At 36.9% G+C, this 19,834-nt stretch overlaps 2 protein-coding genes across 2 annotated transcripts in view; one reads left to right on the top strand and one right to left on the bottom strand.

Annotated features, from left to right (window-relative positions):
• The window catches only part of LOC117344068 (nostrin-like), a 68,947-nt gene extending 68,076 nt beyond the window's left edge, over positions 1-871 (bottom strand). The window contains exon 1 of the mRNA XM_033906717.1: positions 749-871. Within this exon, the coding sequence (XP_033762608.1) occupies positions 749-775 (27 nt within the window). The 5' untranslated portion in view covers positions 776-871. The remainder of the gene's footprint in view (positions 1-748) is intronic.
• Positions 872-4,288: 3,417 nt separating this feature from the next.
• LOC117344040 (co-chaperone protein p23-1-like) lies at positions 4,289-18,396 on the top strand. Its single transcript, XM_033906638.1, has 8 exons — positions 4,289-4,364; positions 11,058-11,180; positions 11,318-11,387; positions 11,831-11,929; positions 12,386-12,472; positions 13,723-13,791; positions 17,436-17,481; positions 17,947-18,396. Exons 1-8 carry the CDS (start codon positions 4,330-4,332, stop codon positions 17,964-17,966), a joined length of 549 nt encoding a protein of 182 aa, XP_033762529.1. The 5' UTR covers positions 4,289-4,329; the 3' UTR covers positions 17,967-18,396.
• The last annotated feature ends 1,438 nt before the right edge of the window (positions 18,397-19,834 follow it).

Here is a 19,834-nt window from a genome sequence, read left to right on the forward strand (position 1 = left end):
CAAAGAGCTAAAATTAGTCAAACCATGAACTATCATGTTAAACATTGATTGATTAATCGATTTTCAAGTACAAACGTCCAGACATCGACGAAATGGATTAATCGAAACAACACTTGGTTTGATTTGTATATATATAATTTTTGCTGATGTTTGCGAAAGACGATATATATAGGTATCAGTTTTATTCCATCATATGATACTTTTCAATCAATACGTTAACTGGCATATGATTCGCAAGTTTGCATACTTTAGTGGTTTTCCTGACATGTTTAAGGGATGATTTTCAAATCCTTCTAAAGAATTTCAGTAGTCTACAGGATCTCCAACAAAATCAACATCATCAAGGACCAATTTATTATCAATATGTGTCTACTGTTGAACTAATGACCAAGTTAAATTGACAAATAAATGTGGGTTCTTGTCTTGGAGAATGGTTAATCTGATTCTAACCTGCTACTAAAAATAGTTTTGTATGCAAAAAATGTTGAACTTCTGTTTTTAATTAGACTGACAAATCCAGTCCAGCATGCTGTAATGTTGGCGTGTCATTAGTCGTTAAGTGTGATAGAATATTGTATAGATATGTGGTACTTGTTTGCATCTTCCACAAAGCATAATACCAAAATGATCATATCAACATCATTCCTGATTTTGACAGGTGCAAAACTGCAAGGTGAAATATGCAACAAAAGAAGAGTGTTTATTCTATTGTGAGGACTTCTACATGCTTAACAAAGGTTTGACTTACCCTAAAGCTCGACCTGAAGAGCGACATATTCGCCGTAGCCACTGTTACGTTGTTCCAACTTGTAAACACCTGAATTAATATAGTCCGTTAATCACACATTCTGTCCCATTTCTCTGTGTTCACCTGCAACCGGAAACCAAACAGGTTTTGCTCCGTAAACAAGATCACAGAACATGCGAATGGAGAATTAAAAAAAGATGTTACGAATGAAACTGTATATTTTAATTCAGTGATGGTATAAAGTTTCGTTAAATTATCTTTGTTGCACTATATTTATTTAGTTTTTCTATTTGTTTGGAATATTATCGATTCTTCATAACTACTATTTCCTACTCGGCATGTATATTTTACAAAATAAATTACCATTCCATACGAAACGAATACGGCACGTCTTGAAACTTTATTGGGCATTTCTCACCTTCGTCACATTTTTAGAATAGCCAGTGTGATTTTTTTTCTGTTGTTAGACATGTTCACGTTTATTTTGTTAATTTCCCGCTTTAATGATATTTTTTTTTTTTTTGTAAACATGTAACATCTAGTCCAAGTTGTGCGAAGGGAGATAACTCAAGAACCTGTGCATAAAAACTTTTTACCGGCACAAATAATGTTTTTATGATATACGATAACCTATTGCGCTTAACGAGATATGTAAAACTTTGAAGAATTCAAAAATGTTTTTGACTTATTTTGAAAATCTGCTCCTTTTGAAAACATCTCGTGTATTAAAACAATTGATTTCTCACACTCTACACTATCATTCCACATTCAATACGGTTTGATAACATGGACGCTGACTAAAAGTCTCTATATATAATTTATAAGTGCATATAAAATATACAACACTTAATCAATAAACATGTGCATTGATCTGTTGATATAAAGTGTTCGTTATATTAGTGTTTACGTTATTGTCCAATAAAATCTCACAATACTTTACATCAATTTCACCAATAACATATAAATTGTTCCAACTGTCTCTCACTAGGAAGCTATAAAAGGTTTCCCCGTCATTTCTGTGTATGGCCTCTCGTGCTATTGTTGACATTCATCTGAAACACATCGGATGTGACACGGTTGTTAAAGATTGTATTTCTGATTTTAAATACGCTGATTAAAAACCTCCCTAATCCGACTGTGTTCCAGTGTTGGCAAGTTTAATCGTTGTAGCCTCAGAAAATGTAAAGATTTTGAGACCCGGTACAAGAACGACATTTTTAGATCTATATATATCATTTTGGAGCGGTTCCATATACATTTGACATCATATTGCAAATGAGGCCCAACAAGTACCTTAAATGGTAGGGGTTTTTTTTTTCATTTAAATATTCTGTCCAATCCTAAGATACAAATGCCTTATTAACTCCAAGTTGGATATGTTCCCGTACAATCTCCATCCACTGTTATTCCGATGTCTTTTTGAGATATTTTCCCTTCTGCCGATACTCCTTTCCTGAATTTTCTAAAACTCCACAAGGGATATGTAAAACGTTTGAAAAACTGAAAGAGGACTCATACAACTAAATAATTTACTATATGTTATACTACTAGTGACCCCATCCTTTTATTCGCTCGTTTGAAGTTCAAATGATGTGAAATTTATATCAAATTTTTGAAGTTTTTTCTATCGGATAAATGTCGTTATTGTATATAGGTTTAATGGCATTTAAGAGCACGCGATTACTCGAAAGACAGTAACCCTGAATTTACATGCACTGGGGAACCCCCACCTGGGGAATTCCCGCCTTTTCACACCTCGAATCCTACGTCATTTTATTTTCAGTAGGAGTGTATAGTTTTGATTTTCCTAATCTCAAGGCTCTCAAGTATTCATTCCATGTGTTATTTACTCATAGAAAACAGCTACAAAACTAAGAAACACATCTTCCTCGGGGACTTGGTTCAGCTGATTGGCTGATTTAGTTGTGCGAGTCCTAACTAGCCAGAAAACGTGCTACTTTCCAAACCAAGTAGAACAAATCTAAGGTACATGAAATTGTGTACACGGATGTGATTCTCGGGTCATCATTATCATAAAAGATAGTAGTATATTTAAACTACAAAATTACTTTGTGGATGAATGACTATGCTATATGAATATACCCTTACCATGCAAAAATGAAAAAAAAAAAAAATGACAATAATCTTAATTGATCGTCGTTTACATAGTTAACAAACAACATAAGCTCTGTAGAGCTTTTATCACGACGACGCTGAGGGAACAACTATTGGAGCAAAACCCATGGGGGGGGGGGGGGGGGGGGCAACGTGCTTCCAGTGGCAACAACAAACCCGACGGACATCCTTCCTGCTGTAAGCTCGGCTCGAACTAGAACGTATAGTCATGCCCTGTCTTCACTGCTTCTGACGACGACCATCTGTCAGAAATTGTCCGTCCGTCGTCCAGAGCTACGTTATCACAGCTAGGCTCGAACCCACAGCCCGAGTGGTGTGAAGCTTACGTATGACTGCACTGACGACTATCAGCACATTACCGATCACGGCTACCGAGGCCCAGGGGGATGGTTATGGCATATGTCTGTCAGTTTCTTTCACGGCTAGACCTAATTAAGTAAAGTTTATTACCAACTATTACGTGATTTTTTTTTTGTGCTATTACGTGTTTCGATTTGCGTTATTTCGTGATTTTTTCGCGTTATTTCGTGGTCTGATTTGCGTTATTTCGTGTTTTTTCGTGTTGTTACGTCTTTTTCTGCGTTAAAAAGCAAATAAGCAGATTTATTTCCAAAATAACGTGCTTTTTCGCGTTGTAACGTGTATCAATTAACTATATTTTATCTAATTGACATTAATATGCTTTCGTACATTCCTGATTTTCGATCAGTTATCAACTTTTAATTTTAGAAGTTCTTTGAGGACAAGCTCGTGATTAATTCTTAATTTTTGCATCGGAGAAACAATTTCTTTATGTGGAAAAACTGGAAATTCCGTTTCATAGTATTGTTTTTACACAAACTAACTTTCAAAGTATAAAGCTATAATATGTTTGCTTTTTCATTGTTTTCATTACCAAACCCCAGTTTCATCAACGTTCCTTATTCCAAGATAATTCAATAACTAAAAAAATGTCCATAGAAATACATTACAGAATGGATGTGGAGATCTTAGGGAGGAGCCTTTCTTTAATTCTGTAATCATGCTTTCCAATGGAAAATATTCTAGGTAAAGGACATTGGTGAGACCGTAACCTGATTCTGTATAGTCATATATGAATAAGGTTTTGGGTTTTTATCCGCGCAAAGTACAACAACTTCATTTATTTGTCCAAAACTTTTTTTTTTTTTTTTTTTTTTACAAATTTAAGCCATAAAGCTCATTATCAGGTATATACACATGTATGTTTTTTATGTTTTATTCATTCATTTTTTTTTTATCTTTCTTTATTTTGTATCCGTGCATGTCTTTTACTGTTGGAGTCGGTTTTAATAGCTCATTAGAGCTAATGTTGATTTGTTCTGATATGTACCGACTTTTTCTTTTACTGCGTGGTAATGATTAGTTTCGTTTCGTTTGATATTAAGAACTATTTCGTTAACTATAAACAAGCACTTCCGGCTCACATGGCGTCAAAATCCAACAAAATGGCTGACACGAGGTGCGTATGCTGGATACGGTGTTTTAAATATTAACTTACTGAATCAATTAATCATTATTGTCAATGTAAATTATGTTTGCAGAGTCGCCATTGCAGCGACAATTCATATTCTGCAATTTAAAAACATCTGCATTTTCATACGAGATGTTAGTTTCGGTTTGTTTCGGCGAATGTTCTGGAAAACATGTTTCAGACCGTATAATGTTGCACGTGCTTTGCCGGTCGCAGTTGTAATATGTCTACTCGCGTTGACAGATGAAAATGTTTTTTTTAACTATAAAAATACCACGTTAATGTTGCTTGTCCATTATGATTTGACCATCTTTTAACATGTCTAAACAAAACGAGTCAAAACCCATTCATTCTTAAAATAAAAAGATAATGCCCGGTATGTGAACCTAATTACCCAGTCTGGATTGTTGGTTTAAAATTGTTTGGACTGTGAAAACCCAAAAATCGCGGATGTTATTTTGTAATTGTATATTGCATGATGAAGACCACAGGGAGATTATCTGATGTTGTTTCTGTGAAATTGGCTAGATTAAAGTCAAAATTGGAACATTTAAGCATTTGATTTTAAATTCTTTTGATTATTCAATTTATAAGACAGATAATTTAACTAAAAAATAAGTGAAACATACATGTACATCCTTAAGAACTTTCTGTTTCATTTTACAGATTTCATATTAATTGCTATGATCACTTGAGATTAGATATTAAAAATAATATGGCATTACAGAGTACAATATCAAGAGGGTCAAAATGATTAAATATAAATGAAAGATTATGTTATATTACCTATAGAAAAAAGACGAGCTACTGACGTTTGTTTACAGTATCAGAAGTTTTTATCTAGCTGCGATAACATATATCTCTGGACAACGGACGGACAATTTCTGACAGATGGTTGTCGTCAGAGCTACGATTCCCTACCATTGACGATACTGTTGCAAAAAAAATGAACCTTGAAAATGCTACAAATAGCGGAGGCCATGTAACTTTGGAGTAATATTTAGTATAGTTAAACATTTCTAATGAGACAAAGTCTCAAGTGACCTATTCTAATCCCCTTTTGTCCGTCGTCGTGCGTCGTCCGTCGTCCGTCGTGCGTCCGTAAACAATTTACATTTTCGACTTCTTCTCCAAAACCCCTAAACCAAATTCAATGAAATTTGGCAGGAAGCTTTTATGGCTAAAGGTCAACCAAAATTGTAAATGATATGGTCCCCACCCCCCAGGGGCCTGAGGGGCGGGGCTAAAAAGGGTCAAATTGACTAAAACTTCAAAAATCTTCTTCTTTACTCACAGATATGGTGGAATCAAACACTCTTCATAGATGGGAGGGTCTTAAGGTGCTTTACCAAAATTGTAAATTTCATGACCCAGGGGTCTCAAGTTTGCCCCAGGGGAGGGGGTAAACTTTACTATAGTTTATATAGGGAAATCACATTTTTGACTTTAATTTGTTTTATTTCTATTGGAATTCATTCTAATTTGGTTAACATTATCAGCATGGGATGACAGTTTGATGGAATGTACATGTTGGCCCTGACTGACCCCCAGGGGCTGATGGGCGGGGCTAAAAAGGGCCAAATTGACTGAAATTTCAAAAATCTTCTTCTCTACTCTCGGATAATATGGAATCAAATACACTCCATAGATGCCAGGGTCTGAAGGTGCTTTACCAAAATTGTGAATTTCATGACCCCGGGGTCTCAAGTTTGCCCCTGGGGAGGGGGTAAACTTTACTATAGTTTATATAGGGAAATAACATTTTTGACTTTTATTTGTTTGATTTCTATTGGAATTCATTCTAATATGGTTAACATTGTCAGCATGGGATGACCGTTTGATGGCATGCACATGTTGGCCCTGACTGACCCCCAGGGGCTGATGGGCGGGGCTAGAAAGGGCCAAATTGACTGAAATTTCAAAAATCTTCTTCTCAAGACCGAAATAAGTTGGAATCAAATACTCTTTAAAGTTGGAAGGGTCTTAAGATGCTTTACTAAAATTGTGAATTTCATGACCCTGGGGTCTCAAGTTTGCCCCTGGGGAGGGGGTAAACTTTACTATAGTTTATATAGGGAAATCACATTTTTGACTTTTATTTGTTTTCTTTCTATTGGAATTCATTCTAATTTGGTAAACATTGTCAGCATGGGATGACAGTTTGATGGCATGCACATGTTTGCCCTGACTGACCCCCAGGGGCTGATGGGCGGGGCTAAAAATGGTCAAATTGGCTGAAATTTCAAAAATCTTCTTCTCAAGACCGAAATAAGGTAGACTCAAATACTCTTCATAGTTGGAAGGGTCTTAAGGTGCTCTACTAAAATTTATTAATTTAATGACCCGGGGGTCATAAGTTTTCCCCTGGGGAGGGGTTAAATTTGACTATAGTTTATATAGGGAAATTACATTTTTGACTGATTTGTTTGATTTCTATTGGAATTCATTCTAACTTGGTTAACATTTTCAGCATGGGATGAAAGTTTGATAATATGCATATGTTGGCCCTGACTGACCCCTGAGGGCTGATGGGCGGGGCCAAAAAGGGTAAATTAAATTAACTGAAATATTTCAAATCTCAGGTGACCGTTAAGGCCCATGGGCCTCTTGTTTTGGTAAGGGTTGTAAGAAAGTGCATCTCACTTGGTGTAATTATTCAATTTCAGAATGTTTGACCTTGCTCACCGAGGTGTATAACTCCCAATCTATTTATCTGTTAAAATCTCGCGGGAAATCTCATTAGCATCAATTTATTTTTATTTCCTTATAAGGAAATTGACCTTTACATTTGTATCAAAGATGGCGGTATGTTTGAACTGATATCTCTGTGTGTCTTGCTTATTTTGGATTTTACCATTTATTGTCCGAGAAATGACGCAATGGGCAGGTTTGTGGGTTGAATATTGCTAATAGATACCAGAATCATCAATTTACATGTGTTTTTTATCCAAGAAAATTATAAACATAACCAGGGGTGTAAAAATCCACTTGCCCGACGTCCGGGACAAGTAGTTTTTGAGTTCGGGCAAGTGAAAAATGTTGGTGTACTTGCACTGGGCAAGTGAAAAAAATATTGTCTCTATCTTAACTTTCATGTTGGATTTCCAGAATCCCGTGTTATATGTGATTCAGAAGAATTATTGTAGTCGAATTGGGTATATTGAAATATATTATAAACTTAACAATTAGCTATTGAAACTACTGTTTTTAGCCCACCATCATCAGATGGTGGGCTATTCAAATCGCCCTGCGTCCGTGGTCCGTCGTCCGTCCGTCCGTCCGTCCGTCCGTCCGTCCCTCCGTCCGTCCGTCCGTCCCTCCGTCCGTAAACAATTCGTTTTGAGACCAATCGGAAAACAACATGGCCGACAGGCAGCCATCTTGGATTTTGACAATTGAAGTTTGTTATCGCTATTTCTGAGAAAGTACTGAAGGGATCTTTCTCAAATTTCATATGTAGGTTCCCCTTGGTGCCTAGTTCTGCATATTGCGTTTTGAGACCAATTGGACAACAACATGGCCGACAGGCAGCCATCTTGGATTTTGACAATTGAAGTTTGTTATCGCTATTTCTGAGAAAGTACTGAAGGGATCTTTCTCAAATTTCATATGAAGGTTCCCCTTGGTGCCTGGTTATGCATATTGCGTTTTGAGACCAATCGGATAACAACATGGCCGACAGGCAGCCATCTTGGATTTTGACAATTGAAGTTTGTTATCGCTATTTCTGAGAAAGTACTGAAGGGATCTTTCTCAAATTTCATATGTAGGTTCCCCTTGGTGCCTAGTTATGCATACTGCGTTTTGAGACCAATAGGAAAACAACATGGCCGACAGCAGCCATCTTGGATTTTGACAATTGAAGTTTGTTATCGCTATTTCTGAGAAAGCACTAAATGGATCTTTCTCAAATTTCATATGAAGGTTCCCCTTGGTGCCTAGTTATGCATATTGCGTTTTGAGACCAATCGGATAACAACATAGCCACCAGGCAGCCATCTTGGATTTTGACAATTGAAGTTTGTTATCGCTATTTCTGAGAAAGTACTGAAGGGATCTTTCTCAAATTTCATATGTAGGTTCCCCTTGGTGCCTAGTTATGCATATTGCGATTTGAGACCAATCGGAAAACAACATGGCCGACAGGCAGCCATCTTGGATTTTGACAATTGAAGTTTGTTATCACTATTTCTGAGAAAGTACTGAATGGATCTTTCTGAAATTTCATATGTAGGTTTCCCTTGGTGCCTAGTTATGCATATTGCGTTTTGAGACCAATTCGAAAACAACATGGCCGACAGGCAGCCATCTTGGATTTTGACAATTGAAGTTTGTTATCGCTATTTATGAGAATGTACTGAATGGATCTTTCTGAAATTTCATATGTAGGTTCCCCTTGGTGCCTAGTTATGCATATTGCGTTTTGAGACCAATTCGAAAACAACATGGCCGACAGGCAGCCATCTTGGATTTTGACAATTGAAGTTTGTTATCGCTATTTATGAGAATGTACTGAATGGATCTTTCTGAAATTTCATATGTAGGTTTCCCTTGGTGCCTAGTTATGCATATTGCGTTTTAGACCAATCTTAAAACAACATGGCCGACAGGCAGCCATCTTAGATTTTGGCAATTTAAGTTTGTTATCACTATTTCTGAGAAAGTACTGAATGGATCTTTCTGAAATTTCATATGTAGGTTTCCCTTGGTGCCGAGTTATGCATATTGCGTTTTGAGACCAATCAGAAAACAACATGGCCGACAGGCAGCCATCTTGGATTTTGACAATTGAAGTTTGTTATCGCTATTTCTGAGAAAGTGCTGAATGGATCTTTCTCAAATTTCATATGTAAGTTTCCCTTGGTGCCTAGTTATGCATATTGCGTTTTGAGACCAATCGGAAAACAACATGGCCAACAGGCAGCTATCTTGGATTTTGACAATTGAAGTTTGTTATCGCTATTTCTGAGAAAGTACTGAAGGGATCTTTCTCAAATTTCATAGTGAGGTTCCCCTTGGTGCCTCGTTATGCTTATTGCATTTTGAGATCAATTGGACAACAATATGGCGGACAGACCGCCATCTTGGATTTTGACAATTGAAGTTTGTTATCTCTATTTCTCAAAGTACTGAATGGATCTTTCTCAAATTTCATAAGTAGGTTCCCCTTGGTATTGCATTTTTGGACCAGTCTGTCCTGAAAACAACCTGACAAACAAACAGCCATTATCGTTAAATCTCAAATTTCTTATATAGCTAGGATTCCCTTGTTTGAAAAGTACTGGAGGGATGTCTCAATTTGCACAGATTAGTAAAATGAAGGGAAAAGTAGAGAAAAGATCAATCTGACATGGAACCTATGAAGATCATTCAATGGTGGGCGCCAAGATCCCTCTGGGATCTCTTGTTTCGTGTTTGAAATGAAAATTCCAAAGCCGAGGAAACTAGGTCGCCCGAGGCACATTCAGTTCAAAGACATTTTAAGGACATTTATGCTGATAAAAATAATAGAAACTGCATCTGAAGTATGAAATAGTGATGGAAAGAGTTTACTTACTGCAATCTATGCCTAAATGTTCTTATAAGACAGCAGCAAAAAGTTTTAACATGTGAAAACGATCTTTGTTTATGTTTGCTGGAAGTACAATTTGGCAACTAATAATGAAGGCGGAATATTTCTTTTATTAAGTTTTAATTTTAGATGAATATTTTTGAAGAAATAAAGTACTGAGTGATTGTATTTCTAAATTGTGATTGAAAAACTCTGTTAACACTCATATGATTCAAAATATTCCTTTCTGTATCTCATATTGGGGCAAGTAAAAATTATGATCGGGCAAGTGGATTTTTGGGCTCTACTTGCCCAGGGCAATTGGTTTGAAAAATATTTTTACATTCCTGATAGCTGATATATATATTCTCTTCAGCTCGATATGTAACCATGGTAAATACTGGCTGCCATTTAACTATACAGATCTTCATAGCTCGACTGTTTGAGTGTAAGACTAGTAAGTCAGAGGTTCTAGGTTCAATCCCGTGGGGAGGCAGTTATTTAAATTTATTTATTTAATTTATGTGCTCTGTTACATTTGCACCCTTGTAGGAACTCAGGAATTATACATAACGTTACTGGTAAAAGCATCGCTGTAACCCCTGGAAACTCCAGTTCTTTCCTGGAGAGGAGTATATGTAACCCTGGTAAATACTAGCCACAATATACCTCTCGGCTAGAGAGAACTTAAAATTCTCTTTAGCTAATGAGTTGATGAGCATAAGACTAATAAGCCAGAGGTACCGGGTTCAATCTCTAGGGGGGATTTATATTCAATTTATCATGTGCTCTATTACATATAAAGAACACTGTTACTGTAAATAAATTTATTGTCAGTCAAGTAAAGAAGCTTACAAGGACGTCATTGATGGCCATGAACCATATACATGAACCGCCTTGTTAGTACTTCATTCACAGCCGATGCTGGCTTTTTCAGTTTTATGAGTTATTCATCAGATTTTATAAGAGTTGAAGTAGCTGATTTTAAGTGATTCAGAACTTTATGGAGATTTAAGGTGAAAGGGAAAAAGTAGAGGGATTCAGAAGCTATGAAATGTAACGAGTTACTTCACACAGTGATTATGACTTCTCGTGAATACCATTTTGTATTTTTGTTTTCTATGTTACAGTTCCACCCCCCTCCATGCTGCCGTAGTTTGGGCCCAGAGGAAAGACAAAATTTACCTCACAATCAACTTGGAAGACAGCATAGACACACAAATTGATATTAATGAAAACTCCTTTCACTTCAAGTAGGTGACAAAAAAGAGTTTACTTTACAAATTTTTGAAGATCTCTAAAGTCATCATTTAGATTATAAGTCAAGTTTGGTCTGCATTGAGGATTTTTTTTTCTACATTTGGACTGCATTGTTTTCTATATTTTTCAGAGGGAAAGGCGGACCAGAAAAAAAACAATATGAAGTAAAACTAGATTTTTTTACAGAAATTATACCCAGTGTAAGTATGATGAGATATTGTAGAATTTAAGATTATTTAGTTCAGTAACATTTCATGTCTCTCAAGTCAAATAACTTAATTCAGAGATTTATGTCTGTCTCATTCTGTGAAGGTTTTGGGTTGTTACAAAAGGATGAACATCCTCTACAACATTTGAAACATTAGATATTTTCCCAACCTTTTCCAGAAGCTTGTTCGGTCATCTGAACCGAAGGGTCGGGATGACCTATAGTCATGCTTTGTCTCTCGTCATCCCCTTTGTGCCATGTGTTAACTTTTCACGTTTCAAACTTATTCTCAAGCTGTAATGACTATAACTCATAAAAACACTCATAACTGTCATCTCTGGACTTCCAACTATAGTCCACTTTATGATTATGTAGAAATAACATTGAGGTGAAATTGATTGCAAAACTTGAAATGCAAATTTAATATATTTCTAGGATTCCAAGTACCAAGTTTTACCAAGAAACGTGCCATGTGTAATAAAAAAGAAAGACGATGGAGAATTCTGGCCACGATTATTAAAAGAGAAAAAAAAGGTAAGATATTAAATCTAATCGATGATAGACAAGAGGATTTTTGAATCGTAAACCTTTGAAGCTAATCGTATTACGAGATGAATTGGAGAAGAACTCATCAGTCATCCTTTTCTGTTTATAAATTGATTAAATGGTGAATTGCCTTTTTAGTCTAAAGTATATCAATACAAGTAAATGTGTAGTGTATTTTACTGCAATAAGCCCTACTTACAAATCAAAAAGATTTACCAAAAGTTGGAGGGGATGTATTTACTAATAATAAAAGAAATTCTTTAGCATTACATTTCAGAAAATGTTTGCAATACTTATACAAATTAAAGGCATAAAACCTTAATTTAATGCAGAAGTAATTCAATTAGTACTGTAATTCAGTTTTAAATGTATTTATAGACTGAAAATCATATTTAGTATTTCCACCAAACAAATTGAGATTAATTTTACCTTTTTGTAATACAGGTCCACTGGTTAAAGACTGACTTTGCCAAGTGGAAGGATGAAGACGATTCAGACTATGAAGAAGATGTACCAATGGACTTAAACCAGGTTAGATTTGGCAAAACAAAAATTGTTTGGTTCTCAGGCCCTCCCTTGTCTGCTTTTAGTAAAAAGAAGCCCCTTACCTATTTATTTTTACTGTTGATTAAACAAATCTTCATGATTATTCTTTGGAAAAAGAATGTTTGGGAAAAAAACCATCACCAACAAACCTTCTCCTGTAATATCCGTTATCTTTAACCATGAAATTGGAGCACATGTTCATTAATGTGAAACAAAGACAAAGAACTATGATAAATCATCGTTTTCCACATTTTAAAAATGATAATGATTGGTTTGAGAAATAAAAGATATATGCCCTCATCAGTTTTTTCACCGCCATCATCAGTTTTTTCACCAATAAAATCACAAGAAAAACTAACCTCCCTCATCTCTTTTGAGAAAAAATGACCTGAGAACCAAGTAATTGATTCTATTTAGCCTTACAAGGATATTAGATATCATCAGATTATCATTTTGTCTTTTGAGGTATTCATTGTGTGTCTCGTTTTGCTCTACCTACATTTTCATGGTGACTTTAAGAGACATATTAATAGCAAATACGGTAATAGCTAGTTTACAAGTCTATCAATCCCTACTATGGTGCAGTTTAACAGAAGCTTTAAGTAACTTAAAAGTTATTCCACCAAACAGTTTGAGGTAAAAGTTGACTATTTCTGAAAAAACCTAACTCAACATGTGCAGTTTAACTGTCTTGAAAACATTGTTCTTACTATGATGAGATGTCTTAGTAGTATCTATTAAACTGGAGCATTTTGATTTAAGGGAAACATATATGGGACGGGGGGAAGGCACTTTGAAATTAGGGGACCCACCTATAGAAATGATTTAAAATTTTGATGACCCCCACCATATCCACTTTTTTTTAACAGTACCCTGGTATAGAAGCAATTTTAATGTAAAAATTGGTACAAATACATCAAATACACCCAACAACAGAATCAAATTATTTCAAACCCCACCAACCCATAGATGTGATTTTAATTTGAACCCATCTCACCTCATATGATTTATTAAAGTGCCTTCCCCCACATCCCATATGTTTTTTCTAGAACAGCCCTAATTGAAGGTTGAAGAGTATTAAGGTAAGTGAGTACTCCTAAGGAAAAGCATTAAAACAGGATTAAAATTTCTCGGTCCCAAAATATCTCTCGTTTATATACAAATATCTTTTGAATAATTGTTGATGTATTCTGTCTTTGATCTGATTGGATATAATTTCTTTTTTTTTGTTACAGATGATGCAAAATATGGGAGGAATGGGAGGAATGGGAGGAATGGGTGGTATGGGTGGCATGGAGGGCATGGTAAGTAGATGATTCATCAGGTCGTGATTCTAAATTTATGTCCTATAAAATATATATTTCAGAAACTGGAATAGCTTTGTTAAAAAACTCAAAATCTAGAATTTCTTTTTTCTAGAGTCCACCTGTAAAATAAATTTAAAAACTGGAATAGCTCAATTAACACTTTCGTCACTGAATAAATTGCATGATGGGTATTGTGGCCCTAAGAAAATATGCACGTGGCTTTTCCTGGCCTGAATTAATTTACGATTATTGACGTTCAATTTGACATTTATTTTTAAAAGCACGTTTTTGAGAGAAATGCATTGCAGAATTGATGATACAGACGCACATAAGTAAACAGGATTATCGAGAATATCTTATAGATTTAATACGCGTGAAAAATACAGTCGAAAACAACAAATTGGCTTGTGACTTGCCTACCTTGCGTATAATTCTAGCGGAGAACACGATTCCAAATTTGGGAATGTGTACTTTCGTTTTGCAGCGCGATCAAAACGTACATTCGTCATGGAAACAAGTATCATATTATACTTTTAAAAACGAGATTTACAAATCTAACTAGTGGATATTGTTTTTGGAAACCGCTCTGTACAGTCAGCGGTAGCATGCAGTACCAACAGCAAATTCTCGATTTTGGTTGTTAGCCGCCATTTTGACGACGCGGTTCCAACATCAAGAAGGATAACTCTCACCGCAACGAAAACTTAGGAAGCAAAATACAGTTTGAATGAGCTCTTCTAACATTTAATATAAACGAGGGGAAAAGAAAATGAAAACAATACAATGAACAACACAGTGAATTAAGTGTTAAACGCGTGCATCAAGGGTGGGTAGTCACTTGCAAGCATGAAAGGGCAGCCTTTTTCTTTGTTTATTTTTGTGTTTTTTTTCCAATTTTTTTTTTAACAAGTTGTGTTTTCAAATACATGATTTTTTTTTTTATATTTTGATGCAATATTACAAAAACGCATTTTCGTAAGGCTTTTTTTCTTTTGGTTTTTTTTTCTTCAATTTTTCTTCCTTTCTTTTAATTTGTTTTTCTTGTTTTCATTATTTTTTAATTTTCATAATGAGGTACACTGTAAATGATATTCATTGCTTGCAACTTAGTAGTTCAAGCAAATTAATTCTGCCAGAAAAATGAAATGTTCAGCAAAAAGATTGACTGATTTATCCTGCTGTCTCTTTGTGCAACACATGTAACAAACATGATACCATGACCGAGATGCAAACTTGTCCCAGGTAGGGTCAGACAATCCTTTCTTGAGGTGAATTTATCAACCAGTCCCCATATGATGCTTTATGTAAACTGCAGGAATGACAACTATTGCTTGCCCTGTCCAGGAAGGTTGTTGGTACATTGAAGGAACACCTGATAAGAGTTCAGCTTTTATGATTAATTAAATACTGCAGGTTTTGATCTGCCTTGTTTACACCACCAATATGGGAAATGTAGTCTGTTATTAGTTCTGGGCAAGATATATTTCCCTGGCAAACTTGTCATCTTCTTGTTTAATAATCTGTGAGTCTGTTTATACCTCTGTGGCAGGTTTGATATGAAAAGTAGAGAGTGCAGTGACACATTTTTTTGTCTTTCCATACAACAGATACCAGTAGGCCTTTTTTGTACAATATCATCTGGTCTTTTCTGCATGATATCCCGTGGTAGATCATGGCAGTTGGACCTTGATTACTATAGACCTTATATATATATAATTACTGTACAACAGTCATAGGTGTTCTCATTCAAAGTGATGTTAAATATAAGAGTCATCCTGGTATACATGTCCCCAGCCGTGACCCTGAATACCAGTCCCCTGTAAACATTTCTTCACAACACTGGCTAGAGTTCCTTCTGCATGATGGCATCTTCCTCCAGTTAATTTATTATGAACACACCAGAAAATGTCATTATAATATAGGGATTTATTTGTTATGAGTGGATACATTTTGAGTGTTAATAAATTTTATCTTTGCACTATAATTGTGATTGGGACAGCATTACATATGCACCTTTATGGATGTTGTATGAAGTTTGAGATACATGTATTCACAATGAGTACAACTCAGTATGAATGTAATAAAAAATGGGTATTAAAAAATTTCAAGTACATGTAGCAGAGACCTATATCATAATCAGCTGATAATATTGTATCTGATGAAGTAGTCAATTCATTACCATAAAGTTTTACTGACAGCCTGGTTCATGACCACACTCAATGCCATACAAAGACACAGGAAAGCTTTCATTTAACAACACTAACAGCCTTTCAATGCGGCCCTTCCGAGGTTGCTTGCAATTTTGTTTTATTCCGGATTTGTCACTTGTGTCAATTTCGAATTTGCAGTGTTGAGCATATAATTCCGATCTCCTCTATCAGTGTATCAATTAATACCTGATCTAAAAACAATGCCAGATAATCCACTGACTCCTTGTCTTAAGTCAAAGACCTTGTGTTTCCCCTTGATGTAAAAATATGTCGTCGCCTTCTCTCAAAATAATCGAAGCCGTAGACATTTGTCAGATTTTGACAGCACGCAAAATAACTACATGACAACAAAGATCGCTACTTTATTGGTAGATATAATACGTTTCCATGATTGTAACGAGAATGTAAAAAACTATATGAATTACAAGTTCAAAATCTTTTAAAAAATCACGCAATTAAATATAAACCAAATCGTGAATTCGTATCAATCGACGTACTCACATGTGTGTGTTTATAGAGCCATCTTGGATAAGATATGGTCATGTGATCATGATCTGTGTTACTAAAATTAGAATACTCGGTCTTCTGTTTGTGTTAAAAATCCGAATTATTAGCTCGTTTTCCCGATAAAGTATCAACAGAAATACAATGAAACATACATATAAAACCATGCAAGTAGTTTTGGAACGATGTCTTTGATAGATGGTGGAGATTTGATCATAAAAGCTAGCGAGTTGGCAGACACTGCCGCGCCGCTTACGTGATGCACCAGTGGTTCATTCAATTAATCAAACGTATCGTTGTTTCTGTGTTTTTAATTCACGAATATGTGAACCATTTGTACAAAACGTCAATTTAAATACATATTGCAAACTGTCCTGAACATTCCCAGCTTTATTACACAGGACAAAAAACTAGATTCGTTATATATTTTTTCGGGAATCAGTTGTTTACTCGCTCCCGTCCGACCGGAAGTTCTCGAGAGCAGAAGTTTAAAACAAGTTGGACGTTATACGTAAATTTAGACATCTAAAGTTGTGTTACGTATTGTTAATTTCATTATTTATTGCCAAACATTATCTCATTCAAGTAAGAATCAGTCATGATTATTTAAATCGCTGTATCATCACTTCAAAAAAATGCAGAAAAAAATCTACTTCCGTGATGCATTAATGCATCATTCGGCCCCGGCACGGTGATGCATTAATGCATCATTCGGCCCCGGCCCGGTGATGCATTAATGCATCATCAGGGCTTAAAGGGTTAATCTCAAAATCAGTAAAACAAGTGTAAATATATGAACAGATTATAGATTTGTATGGAAACCCTCCAACAAGTGCAAATAGAATTATATGGAGTGGTTTACCCAGTATAGAAGTACGGGTAGATAGCAATTCACAGGGTTCTTATAATGAAGTGTTTGTTTTACAGGACGGCAAAGAGGAGGAGAGCCTGAGTGAGGACAGTGATGATGATAGTATGTATTACCTGTAGTAATCCATTCAGCTTTAATTATTTTTGTCAAGTTGTAAGCCCATGTCCGGTAATAAGCCCAGTCAAGTCTACTGGAGTTAAAATGCTTACAAATGTAATTTGAATGTCCTGCAAGTCTACCCATACTTTGACTTTAAGTCACGGTTTATATCTTAGGACCCTCTAGATACAGAATGAGCTGTATCATACAGGTCAAGAGGTTTATAATCAACCCAATATTGGATCAGATAAATTAACATACAGCTCAACCCAATATTGGATCAGATAAATTAGTTAATTTCAGGCATTAGAATTAACCAATGTTATGTGACAATTCCTTGAAAAAGCCTTCAAATCTGATCATTAGATCATATTAGCTTCTGTCTGTAGTTGTCAATAACAGCTTGAGAATATTTTTAGTTTTTCATTTAAAATATTGTCTTCATGTAATTTATTGTTTGTTTTTCAGATCTTCCCGACTTGGAATAACAGATTATACCATCCATGTATTTTATTTACTTCAACACTCCCACATTGCCAGCCAAGGTCGTTCATGGACATAGTTGCCATGGAAACAAGGTTGTCTTGGAACCAAATATCATGTGACTAGAACAAAATTAGGAGACCTTTTTTCCCATTGGTTCTAAGAGCCCGCTGACTTTTAGCAAGAGTGCATCTGAACTTGAAGTCAAAAGGAGTAATGTTTGATGGTGAAACCAAATGGAAAATAGGCTTCAATACTGGACAAAGAGGAGGTGCCATTATGTTTGTGGTTCAGTGGTTGTTATGTTGCTGCCTATTTTTATTTGCTCTCGATTAAAACATGTGTAGAACATTTTGTACGCATCATTTTCACATTCTCTCAGTAACGACATAATTTCCATTTTTATTCCATCATGAATAAACTGTATTATCATGACCAAATTTGTTTATGGTATTTGAGTATATTGAGTAGCCTCTTGATCGGCTGCAATAGGTCATTCAGAGCGCCGGCCATGTAACCTCAGTGGATGGGTCTGCAATAACTCTGTCAGAGCGTCTGCCACGTAACCTCAGGTGAGGGGTCTGCAATAACTCTGTCAGAGCATCGGCCACGTAACCTCAGTGGAGGGGTCTGCAATAACTCAAGAGCGTCGGCCACGTAACCTCAGTGGAGGGGTCTGCAATAACTCGAGAGCGTCGGCCATGTAACCTCAGTGGAGGGGTCTGCAATAACTCAAGAGCGTCGGCCACGTAACCTCAGTGGATCGGTCTGCAATAACTCTGTCAGAGCGTCTGCCACGTAACCTCAGGTGAGGGGTCTGCAATAACTCTGTCAGAGCATCGGCCACGTAACCTCAGTGGAGGGGTCTGCAATAACTCAAGAGCGTCGGCCACGTAACCTCAGTGGAGGGGTCTGCAATAACTCTGTCAGAGTGTCTGCCACGTAACCTCAGGTGAGGGGTCTGCAATAACTTTGTCAGAGCGTCTGCCACGTAACCTCAGGTGAGGGGTCTGCAATAACTCAAGAGCGTCGGCCACGTAACCTCAGTGGAGGGGTCTGCAATAACTCAAGAGCGTCGGCCACGTAACCTCAGTGGATGGGTCTGCAATAACTCTGTCAGAGCGTCTGCCACGTAACCTCAGGTGAGGGGTCTGCAATAACTCTGTCAGAGCATCGGCCACGTAACCTCAGTGGAGGGGTCTGCAATAACTCTGTCAGAGCATCGGCCACGTAACCTCAGTGGAGGGGTCTGCAATAACTCTGTCAGAGCGTCTGCCACGTAACCTCAGGTGAGGGGTCTGCAATAACTCAAGAGCGTCGGCCATGTAACCTCAGTGGAGGGGTCTGCAATAACTCAAGAGCGTCGGCCACGTAACCTCAGTGGATGGGTCTGCAATAACTCTGTCAGAGCGTCGGCCACGTAACCTCGGGTGAGGGGTCTGCAATAACTCTGTCAGAGCGTCGGCCACGTAACCTCAGTGGAGGGGTCCGCAATAACTCGAGAGCGTCGGCCATGTAACCTCAGTGGAGGGGTCTGCAATAACTCAAACTCAAGAGCGTCGGCCATGTAACCTCAGGTGAGGGGCCTGCAATAACTCTTTCAGAGCAACGGCCACGTAACCTCAGGTGAGGGGTCTGCAATAACCCAAGAGCGTCGGCCACGTAACCTCTGTGGAGGGGTCTGTAAAAACTCACAGCTTTGGCCATGTAACTTCAGACAGGAGGGCAGCAATAGCTCAGAGCACTGGCCACGTTACCTCGGGGCGAGGCGGTCACAATTGCTCAGTCTGTTAGAGCGCCGACTATGTAACCTCAGGTGCACAACAGCACAGTTTTCAGTTGGTTAACGTGCCGGCCACGTGATCTTGGGGGT

Source organism: Pecten maximus, chromosome 15 (assembly GCF_902652985.1).
Source record: "Pecten maximus chromosome 15, xPecMax1.1, whole genome shotgun sequence".
In the NCBI taxonomy this organism is placed as follows: Eukaryota; Metazoa; Mollusca; class Bivalvia; order Pectinida; family Pectinidae; genus Pecten; species Pecten maximus.